Genomic DNA, 13355 nt, shown 5'->3' on the forward strand with positions numbered 1-13355 from the left:
ATAGAGAAATTGATAATGCTGTAGCCAGAAAGGAACTGATGATGAAGCTAGCATTTGAAAATGCTAATGAAGACTGTAAAAGGGTTTTAGAGCCGTTAAGAGGGGATTCAACAAAGAGGCTGGTAGACTATTTACGCAAAGCCTCAGTGGTAGGGTCTGCTACGTATCAGGCACAATTGATGGCCGATGCGTTTGTAATAAGTCAAAATAATCAAAAATCTAGAGGACCAAGGATGGGAAATTGTTTTAATTGTGGAAAGCCAGGTCATTTTAAAAATCAGTGCAGGGCCCCAGGGGGGGGGGCAGGAACACCCATTAAATATGAGGGGGCCAGACCTAAGACCCCTTGTCCCAAATGTGGGAAAAATGGCCATTGGGGAAGGGAGTGTAGGGGGAAAAACAGTCAGAAAGAAAGTGAAAATAGACAACAGTATTCGGGAAACTAAACAGCGGGCGTGACTCCAGCCCGCTAATCAAAGGAGCCACTTTTAACGTAAACTGTCCAGAATTTATTTCAAAAAATCATAAATCCATAGTTTCACTACCATCTGATAAACCTGAACCCATTGCTATCGTTACCTCCCCAAGAAAACCAGTGGATTTTGCAGAAAAAGATGCAATTGTGCAATCAGTAATAATTCAAGCTTCAGAAACAGTTGAAATGTTTACTCCTGGATTAGTATATTTTTTGCCATTAAATATGTCAGCAGCCCATTTTCCACCAGCAACCCCCTTAATTATGTACCCCCATAGGGACCTTATATCCCGTAAGATCCTAGCCTCACCCTTCCTGCTAGAAAGTACGGACATCTCTTCTCTAGCTTTGGCTTGCATCTGTGACAGCCCGCTCACAGTAAAGGGGGGGGAAAATGCTGCTATTGTTATCCCTGTCTCTTTAGAAGTTAATCCCTATGGATATAATCCTCTGAGGCATTGTGAAAAGGTGCCTTTGGGAGAATTGATTACTACACATGAAAATTACTTTACCACAGGAGTAAAAGCTCAAAAACCTTTTTTGACCATAATTCTTAATGGCATTCCCTTTTCTGGTATCTTAGACACGGGCGCTGACGTTTCAGTGATAAGCTCTGCTCAATGGCCCTCTTCTTGGCCCTTACAATCAACCGCTGCTGTTAAAGGAGTAGGTGGGGTCCAGTTGGCCCAGTCCAGTGCAGAGTGGTTAGAGGTCTCAATTCCAGGTTCAGCAAATAAGGCACGTATCCGCCCGGTTGTTTTAAAATTGCATGTTAATCTTTGGGGAAGGGATTTGCTTTCCCAATTTGGGGCAACCTTAACATTGGAATGAGATTGCCTCCATGTATGGAAAAAGCAGGATAATTTTCTGTCTAAAATTTCCTGCCCATTAAAAACTTGAGCTAATTTGTTTAAGTTGATTGTTAACTTAAGGATTTTTTCCCTTAAGGATTAGGCGTGATTGTAGTAACTAAAGAGATCTAGAGACTGTTGATTGCTTGCGTGCACCCCCCTGCCATATTTGGAAACCTCTTTATTAAATTCACACTTTGAATTCGAGGCTTCCTTTCTCCTTATATGCATTTCTTTGTCCCCCGTAGTCCTAGTCCGTAAAACTCCTCAGCATCAGAGCATTTCTCTTTAGAGAAAGTTTCTGCCTGCTTCCTAACCTGACTCACTGTCAGGAAAGGGGGGAGGAATAGCCTGGGGGCATTCTGCTTCTCACAACAGGCTGCTTCTTATCTTCCTTTTTATATTCAATGATCTCGTCTGCCTCTCTTCTATTACCCCCCACGATGTCCCTCTTACGATGTCTTTCTTAAGTTTTTTCTCATCCTGAGTACCTAAATTTTTTTCACAGATGTTTCATAGAGTAATTGATTTATGGGATTTGAATTGGAATGGAGAAAAATGTTTTTGTGCATGCATGAATGTGTACCTTCCCTAATTTAATAAATTGTACTGGGAATGTAGGATGTGGAAACCTGAGAGTTTTGCCTCTTTCACTTCTTATTCTTATTTTTTCCTTATTTTTGTGTAAATGTGTGCCTAAGTTTTTGTACACCCTCAAGGTAATAGCCAGTAAATGTTTTAAAAGTTTTATCCTTGCTTCTGCCGTGTGTTTAACTGATTTTCTGGGAGCTTTCTACCCCCAACAAAGCCTTTTCTGTGGGGGGAGGAAACGCAGTTAGGATTTAAACTGTTCTCTGAGTTTGTTTGTTTTTCTCCTCCCCCTGCTTGGAGCACGAGCCTCAAATTCTTTAGGGAAAAAGAGCCATGAGGATTTAAAGTGGCAATACATTCCCCAGGCTTAAAAGTTTCGTTTCATGAGGTGCATGTGGATAATTTTTTTCTCACACCTGGAGAGGAGTTGGGATTTTCTTTATTTTTTTATGAATGTTGGAAATGATGGTAATGGCTGCTTAGTAGGAAGGAAAAGGGATGTGTTGAAAAGCTGTTAATAGTTGGTTTTTACGAGGTAAAGCCTGACTGAATGGGAAGACCTAGGTAATTGGACTTGATTGCCTTGATGTGATGTCTGTTAAAAAACTTTCAGGTGCTTTTAATAATGTGTAAAATTGAATTGGATTGATGGTGATATGTTTGGCCAGCTGACTAAATAAATAAGTTCATTTGGGTTTGAAGCTGTGAAAGAGCAGATAGGATTTAAACTGCTTTTTGAGTTTCCCCGGCTGCTTGGAGGAAGACTCATCAGCTTTTCAAGGGAAAGAGATTTAAAGATTTAAAGTGACAAAGTCTGAAAGGTGCTGTTTTGTGCTACGTGCCTGTGTAAGTGATCGTCTGTGTGAGTTTTTCCCCCCCTTTTCTCTTCCCCCTAAGCTGTTCTTTGGAAGGGAACAGGAGTAGCGGGGGGAGTGTGTATGCTAATGAATTTTTGAAACGGTGGTGATAGTTGCTGGGCTTGAAGAAAAAAGGGATTTTTGAATGTGAAATCAATTTGCACGGGCGTTTCAGTTGCAGTGCAGATGTGTATTGGTGGTAGAAGTTGGTATGAAGGTACTTGGGTTTCTTTTTTAAAGAAACAGCAAATTGCAAGGTTGTTTAAAGGTACGTGTGTGTGCTATTGTTTCCAGATTAATTGAGAGAGTGCAGAGTAGAGAAGGGGAGGGACCTGAGAAGTGTTAGAAAAGCAGAGTGTTTTTTCTGGATGAGTGTGTGTCCCAGAAAGGGATAAACTAACAAAGAAATCCAAAGACCTCTAATTGCTTGTAAATGGATCCCTTAATGAAGCTTACATTAAAGAATAGCACACCCATTTGGATTAATCAATGGCCACTTCCTATTGTTAAATTAGAAGCCTTAAAAGAAATTGTTCAACAGTTGTTATTAGATAAAAAGATAGAATTATCAAATAGCCCTTATAATACTCCTGTATTTTTAATAAAGAAGAAATCAGGAAGGTGGAGGATGCTTCAGGATTTAAGAAAGATAAATGAAGTGATAACTCCCATGGGACCTCTGCAATGTGGTTTACCCAATCCTAACATAATTCCTCAGAATTATGAATTAACAGTTATTGATTTAAAAGATGCTTTCTTCTCTATCCCTCTGCATAAAAAGGACAGAATATTATTCGCTTTCACTATTCCTGTTTTAAATTACAGTGAACCTACAATAAGATATCAGTGGAGAGTTTTACCTCAGGGAATGCTGAATAGCCCAACTCTTTGTCAATATTATATAAATAAAATTTTAAAACATTTTAGAGCCAAATATAGGGGTACTTTATTCTACCACTACATGGATGATATCTTATTGGCAACAGAGAAGAATGCACAAGATACACACTCAGAAGTGGTAACAGAAATTATGCAAGAACTTAATTATAAAGGTTTTAAAATTGCTTCAGAAAAAATTCAAACAATGCCACCGTATTTGTACTTAGGACACAAGATAATGACAACTTATGCCTCACCAGTAATTCCAAAATTGCCTGAAATGGATAAATGTAGTTTGGTGCAATTACAACAATACTTGGGTTCAATTAATTGGGCACGTTCTTACATGGGTTTAACCACAAGTCAGTTACAACCTTTATTTGCATTACTGGCAGGGAGGAAAGAGCCTGCTTCAATACTAACAATAGGGGAGAGAGAAAAACAGTGTATTCAGGTCATTGAAAGGGCCTTAGCAAAGAAGTGGGTAGATAGGATGATTTCACACGCTCCTCTTTCAGCAGCTATTTTCAATACTAAGAACTTGCCCACAGGATGTTTATTGCAAACACAACAACAAAGGGTTTTTATCATAGAATGGATACATTTATCAAACACCCAAGGAAGGACGGTTTCAACAAAACCTTTATTGTTATCCCAGATAATTATAAAGTTAAGAGAGAGAGCTCGAGCTGTGGTGGGGATGGATCCAGAAATTATTTATGTCCCATTCCCATTACCATGGTGGGAGAAGTATTTTCAAATATCAGATGCACTTCAATTGGCCTTAAGTGACTATTTAGGGACAATTAAATACCACCTTCCCACAGATTACAGGTTTTTGTTGCTGAATCAACAACACCTGCAATTGGCTTCGCTACAAAGTAAATTACCTATTAAAGGAGCAGTTACAGTTTTTGCTGATGGAACAAAAAATAGGGGAGCTTGTGTGTATCAGATCTCAGGACAGTGGATAACTTATCACACTGCCCCCCAGAGTTCAGCACAACGTTCTGAATTAGCTGCTTCCATTTTGGCCTTTGAGAAGCTTAAAGACCAAGAAATTAATTTAATTGTGGACTCTTTGTATGTTTATCAAGTAATTAATAATTTGTTTGATGCCTATCTTTCACCAGCGTTAGATAAGCAATTATTAGATATGTTTTTACAGTTACAGCAATTAATAGTAGACAGAAAATTTCAATATTTTGTGGCTCATATCAGGAGTCATCAACCATTTCCTGGGATATTAACAGAAGGGAATGATTATGCAGATAAAGCTGCTAGGGAAAGTTTTGTTGGATTTGCAACCCCATGGGAAAGCCATGAATATTTTCATCAAAATGCAAAAGCCTTGATGAAGATGTTTGGAATTTCAAAAACAGAAGCTGTGGCGATTATCCAGCAATGCTCAACCTGCAGCAAGCAGGGAACAGCGATTCCCATGGGGGTAAACCCCCGAGGAATTAAACGATGTGAGATATGGCAAATGGACGTTACACAATACCCTCCCTTCGCACCCTGGAAATATATTCACGTCACAGTGGATACCTTTTCAGGTTTTATTTTTGCAACTCCACAGAGAGGGGAGACAGCGAAGCAGGTGATTAACCATTGTATACGTTCCTTTTCAGTCCTAGGAAATCCCTTGGAAATTAAGACAGACAACGGATCTGCGTATAGCAGTTCTGCTTTCGCTACCTTTTGCGATCAGTGGAAGATTATTCATAAGTTTGGCATTCCATACAATTCCCAAGGACAAGGAATAGTAGAAAGAGCAAATTTAACCTTAAAAATGATGCTTGAGAAGCAAAAAGATACCTTTAAGATAGGGCTGCCTGAAATTCAAAACCGTCTGAGTAAAGCTTTGTACACTCAGAATTTTTTAAATCTTACAGGCTCGCCTATAGCCTCCACAGCGGCAGAGAGGCATTTTCAGAATAGCAATAGTGTAGTCTCTCCCCGCCCTCTTGTTTATTACAGGCAATTACCAGACCCTCAGTGGAAAGGACCAGTGGAGCTCGTGACCTGGGGACGAGGTTACGCTGCCGTGCAACTTCCAGACAAGGTTTTGTGGGTTCCTGGAAGATGCGTGCGACCGTTCCATGAGAAAGCGGTAGGAACGGATAACACAAAGAATCCAGAAGCAAGCCTGTCTCTTCTGTTCCAAACGACAGACGACTAACCTGCTATTGCACTCTATGTGCTGGTTTTGCCTCTGTCCCTGCGAGGCCTGCTGTTGCTCTCACTGCATTTACTGTGTGCTTTGCACCCACTGCAAGATTCCGTGTGACATTGTGATAATTGAACAATATCTTGAGGAATATTTTTCCTACACCAATCCATCTCACACTGAACTTCGTATCACACCAACGGTGCAACAAGCTATTGACATTCCTTTTTATAACCATTATCACCAAGGATCTCTTGACCCCTCTTTTGATACCTAAGATGAAGATCCGCCCGGAACAAGTCATTGGCCATCCCTATGTCCCAAGGGTGCGACAACCCCGATGCCCATTTATCAGAGAACCTTTGCCTGGACAAGAAATGGGTTTTTGGGATTTCTGGGTTACTCCTATGTCTTTTAAGCATTTTATATTGCACCTTTTGGGTATGGTATTGGGGATGGGCATTTTACTCTTAATAGTTTGGGGAGCATGTAAATACGAACGTAAAACTAAGAAGGGAATAATAGGGGATATCCAAGAGATTCCTTTCCTACACAACCGCTCAAAAAGAGCAATGATTCCGTATTCTGCTAGGGAAAACTGCAATTCTCAAGGAATGTGTATTTACCCTCACAATACATATGGAGAAGCCAATACACAAGTTACTTTAACTTGTCATTTGAAAAATCCAGAAGCACCATGCTTGATTACATGGCGATTTTTGCCTGCAAAATACAAAAAGGCTTCCAGGTATGTGAGAGGTAATTCCCACCCGAAAGAGAATGGTTGTTTATCACAAATTAGAATAATCATCACAGAAAATTCTATAGGTTGGTATCAATGTATACAATATCAAAAAGGGTTACCTAATAAAATAATAAAAACAGAAGTAACTTCAAGGGCAAGTATAAAATTTCCCCCAGTTAGTGAATGGTTTTTAGCATTATTGAGTTATCAACAAGAGAGGGGAAGAGGTTTACATAGTCATTTACAAAAAAGAGAGATAAAAGAGGACATTTGCACAGCCTGTTTACAAAAAACCAAACAAGGTACAAGAATTTCTATGACCTTAATATATTATACTATGAAGCCTGAATGTAATGGAACTATAATACCACCATGCACACATAACAATACACAATACAATCAGTGCTATACACCAAATGGGATACAATGTTATGAACCAAAGGCGGTAGGACCTGTAACAAGTAGTATCTATGTTTATGGCTATAAAGGAGGATCTGGTTTAAAACATGAATTTCATACAGCACAAAGATTATTAGGGTACATAGCCCATAATGTTTCAAGGGGGATAGCACCTATTACTGTTTGTTTTGATACATGTTTAGCAATTGAAAAAGGGCAAGGAGGGGGATCCGCAGGGGTACTCTGTGGAGGACAGTCATGGGAACAATCATATATCAAAAATCGTAGATATTTATTTACTCGCTCAACGATTTCATCGTATGGAGGCTATACCCAACCAAGTGTGTATTGGTATACAAGTGGTTATGGACCTAATAATTTCAATCTTTCTGTTACTCCAACCACTACTAATTGTCGATCCCATCACTGTACCCCACTCTGCCTTTCCGCACAGATAGCAGGTACCTTGGGTACCCGATATTATCATTATGGTATTGGTATAGATAAAACAGGAAAGGATCCTTATGGATATATTATTATAAAGACTGAAGCAACAAGATTAACTAATCAACCTGTAAAGTTTTTCTGGAGTTATGAACAGGAAATTGCTAAACTTAATGATCTACCTACACCTCCACGAGCAAAAAATATGTTTATTAATTTGGCCCAGGAAGTTGCCACAGAACTTATGTTAAAAAATTGTTTTGTATGTGGAGGTACTACTATGGGAGACCGTTGGCCGTGGCACGTTCAGGAAGCAAATTATACGGAGATAGCACTATGGCAAGGGAATTTTACCTTTAATAATAACTTCAATGAAACCTGGCAAGTTACTTCCCATATAATAGGTCATATATGTTATACCAGAAATAAAAACAATCGGATCAAAAGAAACAAACCTATGGGATTTCTAAAATGTTCTAATGAATGGGAAAATAATACTTGGGTTTCACAAATTAATATGACCCAACCTGAAAACTCATTGCTGAAAGTGACTAAATTGCAAGGACTTTCAGATCCTGAAAATGATACTATTGTGTGGAATTCACCTGATGGGTTATACTGGATATGTGGTAACTTTGCCTATAATATGTTACCCGCGGGGTGGTATGGGTCATGCATCTTGGGGGCGATTCAACCCTCATTCTTCCTAATTCCTATAGAGAAAAAACAAAAATTGGGGGTCCCTGTATATGATACTCTTGGAAGACGTAAACGTTCAGTAAATCTCTCTAAAGGGATAAAGATAGGAAATTGGAAGGATGACGAATGGCCCCCAGAGAGAATTATTGCATATTATGATCCCGCCACGTGGGCACAAGATGGTTCATGGGGTTATAGAACCCCCATATATATGATTAATAGAATTATTAGATTACAAGCTGTATTAGAAATAATTACAAATGAAACTGCATTGGCGTTAACCAAACTTGCAAAAGAAAGTGTATTGTCAAGAACTTATATTATGCAAAATCGTTTAGCCTTAGACTATTTGCTTGCAGCCGAAGGCGGAGTTTGTGGAAAATTTAATCTTAGCAATTGTTGTATACAGATTGATGATTCTGGAATTGTAATAGAAAAAATTACTCGAACAATGATACAAACTGCGCATGTGCCAGTACAAACTTGGAAAGGCATGTTGGACACTGATGGATGGCTTGGAGGTATTTTTAACAATTGGAAACAAGGAATATTTTTCATTGGAATGATATTATTGGGACTAATCATGTTGCCTTGCATAATACCCTTGTTACGTTCCACTATACAAAGCATAGTTGAGGCTACGGTCCAGAAGCATGCTCTACTAGTGGCTGCCAACACATCAGAATTAATAATTCCTGGATATCCGATGAATGGGGAATTCATAAGAAAAAAGCTCCCCATGGCAAATTAATCCCTCTTTTTAAAAAAATAAAAAAGGGGAGATGTGGGAATCCCAGATTGTACCTTTATAATAAGGCTGGTAAATTAGCTAAAGACATCAAAACATCTTTAGTGGACATTTGCCAGAGCCTAAAGGTATTTCTTGGGAAAGATGCAGATAAAAAGGTGTTGGTAATTCATCTCGAATGTTTACCTTCCATTATCAGCACAGAGATGAAGAAACCTTATTCCAAACATACACCTTTGTGACCTAACTCATAAAAATGCAGCCATGTAACAAGGACCAGTTACTTCCAAACTGTCTATGTTGAATTATAACTCCCAGTTACTCCCTGCTGTGATATATAGCCTCTATCTTCCTTTCAAACATTCTCCAGCTATACCACTTACTATTCAATTGTAAATCTTCTATTGTAAACCTTCTATCACTCTTTTCTACCCTCCCTTTGACAAGATGTTGATTAAGGGTATATTGTAAACTTCTTTGATAAGATTAGTAGAGGATTGTGAATTCCTTTGTGTCATTTGTTATTTTCTTGATGTATGGCAATGTAAACTGACTTTTCTAATAAATATAGCACTCTGGAAAGACAGAGTAGCCATTTCATCCAGACGTTGCCTTACCGTGTCTCATTGGGAAAAACTGTCTAGGATTGGAATCGTGATTTGGCCCGCCGTATGAAGAGATCCTGCTTTCCTTAGCAGGGTAATCTCCTCACCCATGCTCTTTATACTTTACATAAATGACCTTTGTGATTATATTATAAGCAACTACATTCTTTTTGCTGATGATGTAAAACTATTCAACACCAACAACAATCTTGACTATGTGTCAGAATGGTCAAAAAATTGGCAACTTCAAATCTCAACCAACAAATGCTCTGTCTTACACAGTGGCAGAAAAAAATCAGAACACAAAATACAAGCTGAGCGGATATGACCTCCTAGATGACCTTCACACTGTCAAGGACCTTGGAGTACTCATCTCAAATGATCTAAGTGCCAGAGCTCATTGTAACAGAATTGCCAAAAAGGCATTAAGAGTTGTTAACCTAATGTTGTGTAGCTTCTTCTCTGGTAATATTGAACTGCAAACTAGGCCATACAAAATTTTGCTAGACCAATTCTTGAATACAGCTCATCTATCTAGAACCCGCACTGTATATCAGACATAAATACAATCGAACGAGTCGAGAGATATTTCAAGAGAAGAATCCTCCACTCCTCTGCTCGCAACAGAATACCTTATGCCACCAGACTTGAAATTTTGGGCTTAGACAACTTAGAACTTCACCGTCTTCGATCCAACCTAAGCATAGTACATAAAATTATCTGCTACAATGTCCTACCTGTCAATGAATAGTTCAGTCTCAACCACAACAACACATGAGCTCACAATAAATACAAATTTATGGTAAACTGCTCCAAAGTTGATTGCAGAAAATACGACATCAGAACAGAGTTGTCAATGCCTGGAATGCACCACCTGATACTGTGGTTTCTTCCACAAACCCCCAAAACTTTAACCTTAGACTGTCTATTGACCTCACCCCATTCCTAAGAGGTCTTTAAAGGGCGTGCAGAAGCACACTAAAGTGCCTACTGTCCCTGTCCTAATATTCCCTTGTATTCGTATTCATTTCATGTATTCGTAATCATGTCTATACTTGTATCTGTTATCTAATTCATACTTGACGAAGAAACAGCGTTTGGGGAAAGCACGATCACTTGTGTTTGCTAAAACCTGACTACAAATTAAAGGAAATTTCAGATTAAAGAACCTGATCCTGTTTGGCTGAGGATTTGATTAGATAGGTAAATTTGCCTCATCAAATTGTCAGCTCTACAGCAATTTCTAACATTTTTCTATAACTCAAGGTACCTGCTTCTATTAAATAATCCAAAACAAAATTATCAGTGAAAAGCAGGATAAAAAGAAACAAAGCAATACATTTGCCCAGCTTTGTACTGCAAATATTAGACCAAACTCTTCAAAGTGCTCTTTCATTATCAATTTCCTTTAAGGAATTAGCAAAGGATCATATTTCTTTTGATTTGCTATTTAATCTGTACAGTATTGCATTTTAATCTTTTGTAAACTGCCTGAGAGGATAGTGAGAAAAAAAACAAATTCAGAACAGTTCCCTGTCATTCCTCCCACATAACCCATCTTTGAAAGTACCGTAAACTGCCTATTGTAGAAGCCATTTGATGTTAGGCTGGCTAAACTGGTATGCTTTGTTCACTTTAGTGCAGGACTGTCAAACTCATGTGGTCACAGCGGCATCATGTGACATATTGCAACTTTCTCCCCCTTCGCTAAATTGGGCATGGCTGTAGCCAGCATGTGACGCATCCAACCCATGGCCCGAGTGTTTGACACCACTGCTTTAGTGACTGTGTTAACACATCACCTGTTTTAAACACGGCTTATTCAACAACTCAAAATCGGTCTACTTTGTGCTAAACCATAATGGAGTTCACAAATCACATCTAGCAAAACACATAGTCAAAGCAGAAAGGCAAAGTGAGCATATGGTCATAGAAATTGTGAATATGTAGATTTTCACTGTTTTGCTGAAACTCCTATTTGCATGGGAAGGTGCATTTAACATCCACATTAATTTGAAATTGGAAAAGAAACTAGGCATGGCTAGTCTAGTGAAGAGAAGGAACAGAAGTGGCATGACAACAGTGTTCCAATATTTGAGGGCTGTCACAGAGAGAAGAGGGACAACCTATTTTCCAAAGCACCCAAAAGCCAGACAAGGAATGGATGGAAACTGATCAAGGAGGGAGTCAACCTAGAAATAAGGAGAAATTTTCTGACATGAGAACAATCAACCAATGGAACAGCTTGTCTTCAGAAATAGCGGGTGTTTCATCACTGGAGGCTTTCAAGAAGAGACTGGACAGCCACTTGTCAGAAATGGTACTGTAGGGTCTCCTGCTTGAGCATAATGACCTACAAGGTCCCTCCCAACTCTGTTACTCTGATCTGTTATTCTATTAATATAGGAGAGAACGTACTTCTGCCTTCAATACCGGTAATACTAAAAGGGGAAGCCTTTTCTTTCGTTAACACGATACGAAATCGCAATTCCCTTCCCAGGACTAGTACCGAAAGGGTTAACATCTACTTTTTTTTTCTTTGCTGACGTATTGCACTCTGTAACAACAAGGGTTCTGGGAGTCGTAAGCTCTACTAGTTTCCTGTGTTTAATGGCTCCTCGCTATTAAGGTACTGTAGCTTTTGCATAACAAATTACACAGCGTTTTAGTCTTATTTACCAGAACGTCTGATTTAAACAGAAAGCATATCATGAAAAGTGGCGGTGCTGTAGAGTTTATGTTTCATATTTTAACCTTTACCTTGCATTAAGAGCAATGATTTGTAAATTCTTTGCAATTCAGAATCTCATAGCAGTAAATCTGCATTTGGAGTTAACTTTGTTGGACATCTAGGCACGTAGTTTGAATCAGCATACGTGGAATTCAGTTACATAATACAGACTAGGCAGACATAAGGGAAGTTAACTTTGTTTCCTACTTGCCTAGGTTTAACCTTTTTCCGAATCATCGTTGTGTGGATAGTGGAGTATGTTGCAAGGCAGGCCGGGCCAAGTAGTTTTCTCCAGAAATAGCGCTTATTTCATGTAAGAGTACTGGTGGTTAAAGTTTTGCGAGGAGTAAAGGAATCAAATAAAATAGACTTCTGAATATAGAAAATTTTACTGAAAGTTTCCTTAGGACTTCAACTCTGTATATTTATTCTATGGAATTTTTACGAAATAAATGTCAATTTTACGATGACATTTTGCCTTTTGTGTTACCAATTAAAATATTTACATCCTCGCAGTCTAAATTTAAAGTTCTGTGCCTAATAACAAATGAGTTAATCACATTGAGGTTTATTTTAGTGTGAACATACACAATATCTAATTTGAAAGTCACCCAGAACCATAAAGTAAATGATCACATCTAAAAAATTCAGCACATATAACTAGTTTATGGTTCAGGATGTCTTGCAAATCCGAGAAATTGAACTGTTATGCAAATTAAAACAGGATGGAGAATATCAAGCAGTGAGGACAAATATATGTACTACAGCTAAATTAAATGATCAGAGCAGTTTAGTATATTATAACCTTATATGGAAATGTGCATGTAGTGTCGGGTGAGAGTTAAACTAAATCAATTAAAAAAAAACTGATTAAAAGGTAACAGGACTAAACTAGCTAGCAAACTACACAAACATGAATACTAAAATATGTGTATCATTCCTGGCCTGAATTCCTATAAAGATATTTACAACTTGTGTTACAAATAACAGTATTACTTCATAGAACCATAGAATTGAACGGTTTTGAAGTCCAGCTCCCTGCACAGGGTAGAAGTTCACTATAGTAGCAGAATGTCCAAATTGCTAGCTTATATATATTGTCCCAGTTTATCAAGATCCTATTGAATCTTGGTACTGGCCTCTAAGGTGTTTGTTATCCCC

General features: G+C 38.5%; 2 protein-coding genes across 5 annotated transcripts in view; both read left to right on the forward strand.

Annotated features, from left to right (window-relative positions):
* The first annotated feature begins 6905 nt into the window (after positions 1-6905).
* LOC106547512 (endogenous retrovirus group 3 member 1 Env polyprotein-like) lies at positions 6906-8861 on the forward strand. Its single transcript, XM_014064718.2, has one exon. It carries the CDS (start codon positions 6906-6908, stop codon positions 8859-8861), a length of 1956 nt encoding a protein of 651 aa, XP_013920193.2.
* A 3130-nt stretch (positions 8862-11991) lies between these two features.
* Positions 11992-13355, forward strand: part of SMIM11 (small integral membrane protein 11) — a 33418-nt gene continuing 32054 nt past the window's right edge. For all 4 annotated transcript variants that reach the window (XR_015697505.1, XR_015697506.1, XR_015697504.1 and 1 more), the window contains exon 1: positions 11992-12092. The gene's annotated coding sequence lies outside the window, so the exon portion shown is untranslated. The remainder of the gene's footprint in view (positions 12093-13355) is intronic.

This window comes from Thamnophis sirtalis, unplaced genomic scaffold (assembly GCF_051295495.1).
Source record: "Thamnophis sirtalis isolate CommonGarterSnake01/CBP01778 unplaced genomic scaffold, rThaSir2_p1.2 scaffold_8, whole genome shotgun sequence".
In the NCBI taxonomy this organism is placed as follows: domain Eukaryota; kingdom Metazoa; phylum Chordata; class Lepidosauria; order Squamata; family Natricidae; genus Thamnophis; species Thamnophis sirtalis.

Coding starts and splice junctions, on each gene's coding strand:
- LOC106547512 (XM_014064718.2), top strand. CDS start 6,906: ATGAAGCCTGAATGTAATGGAACTATAATACCACCATGCACACATAAC.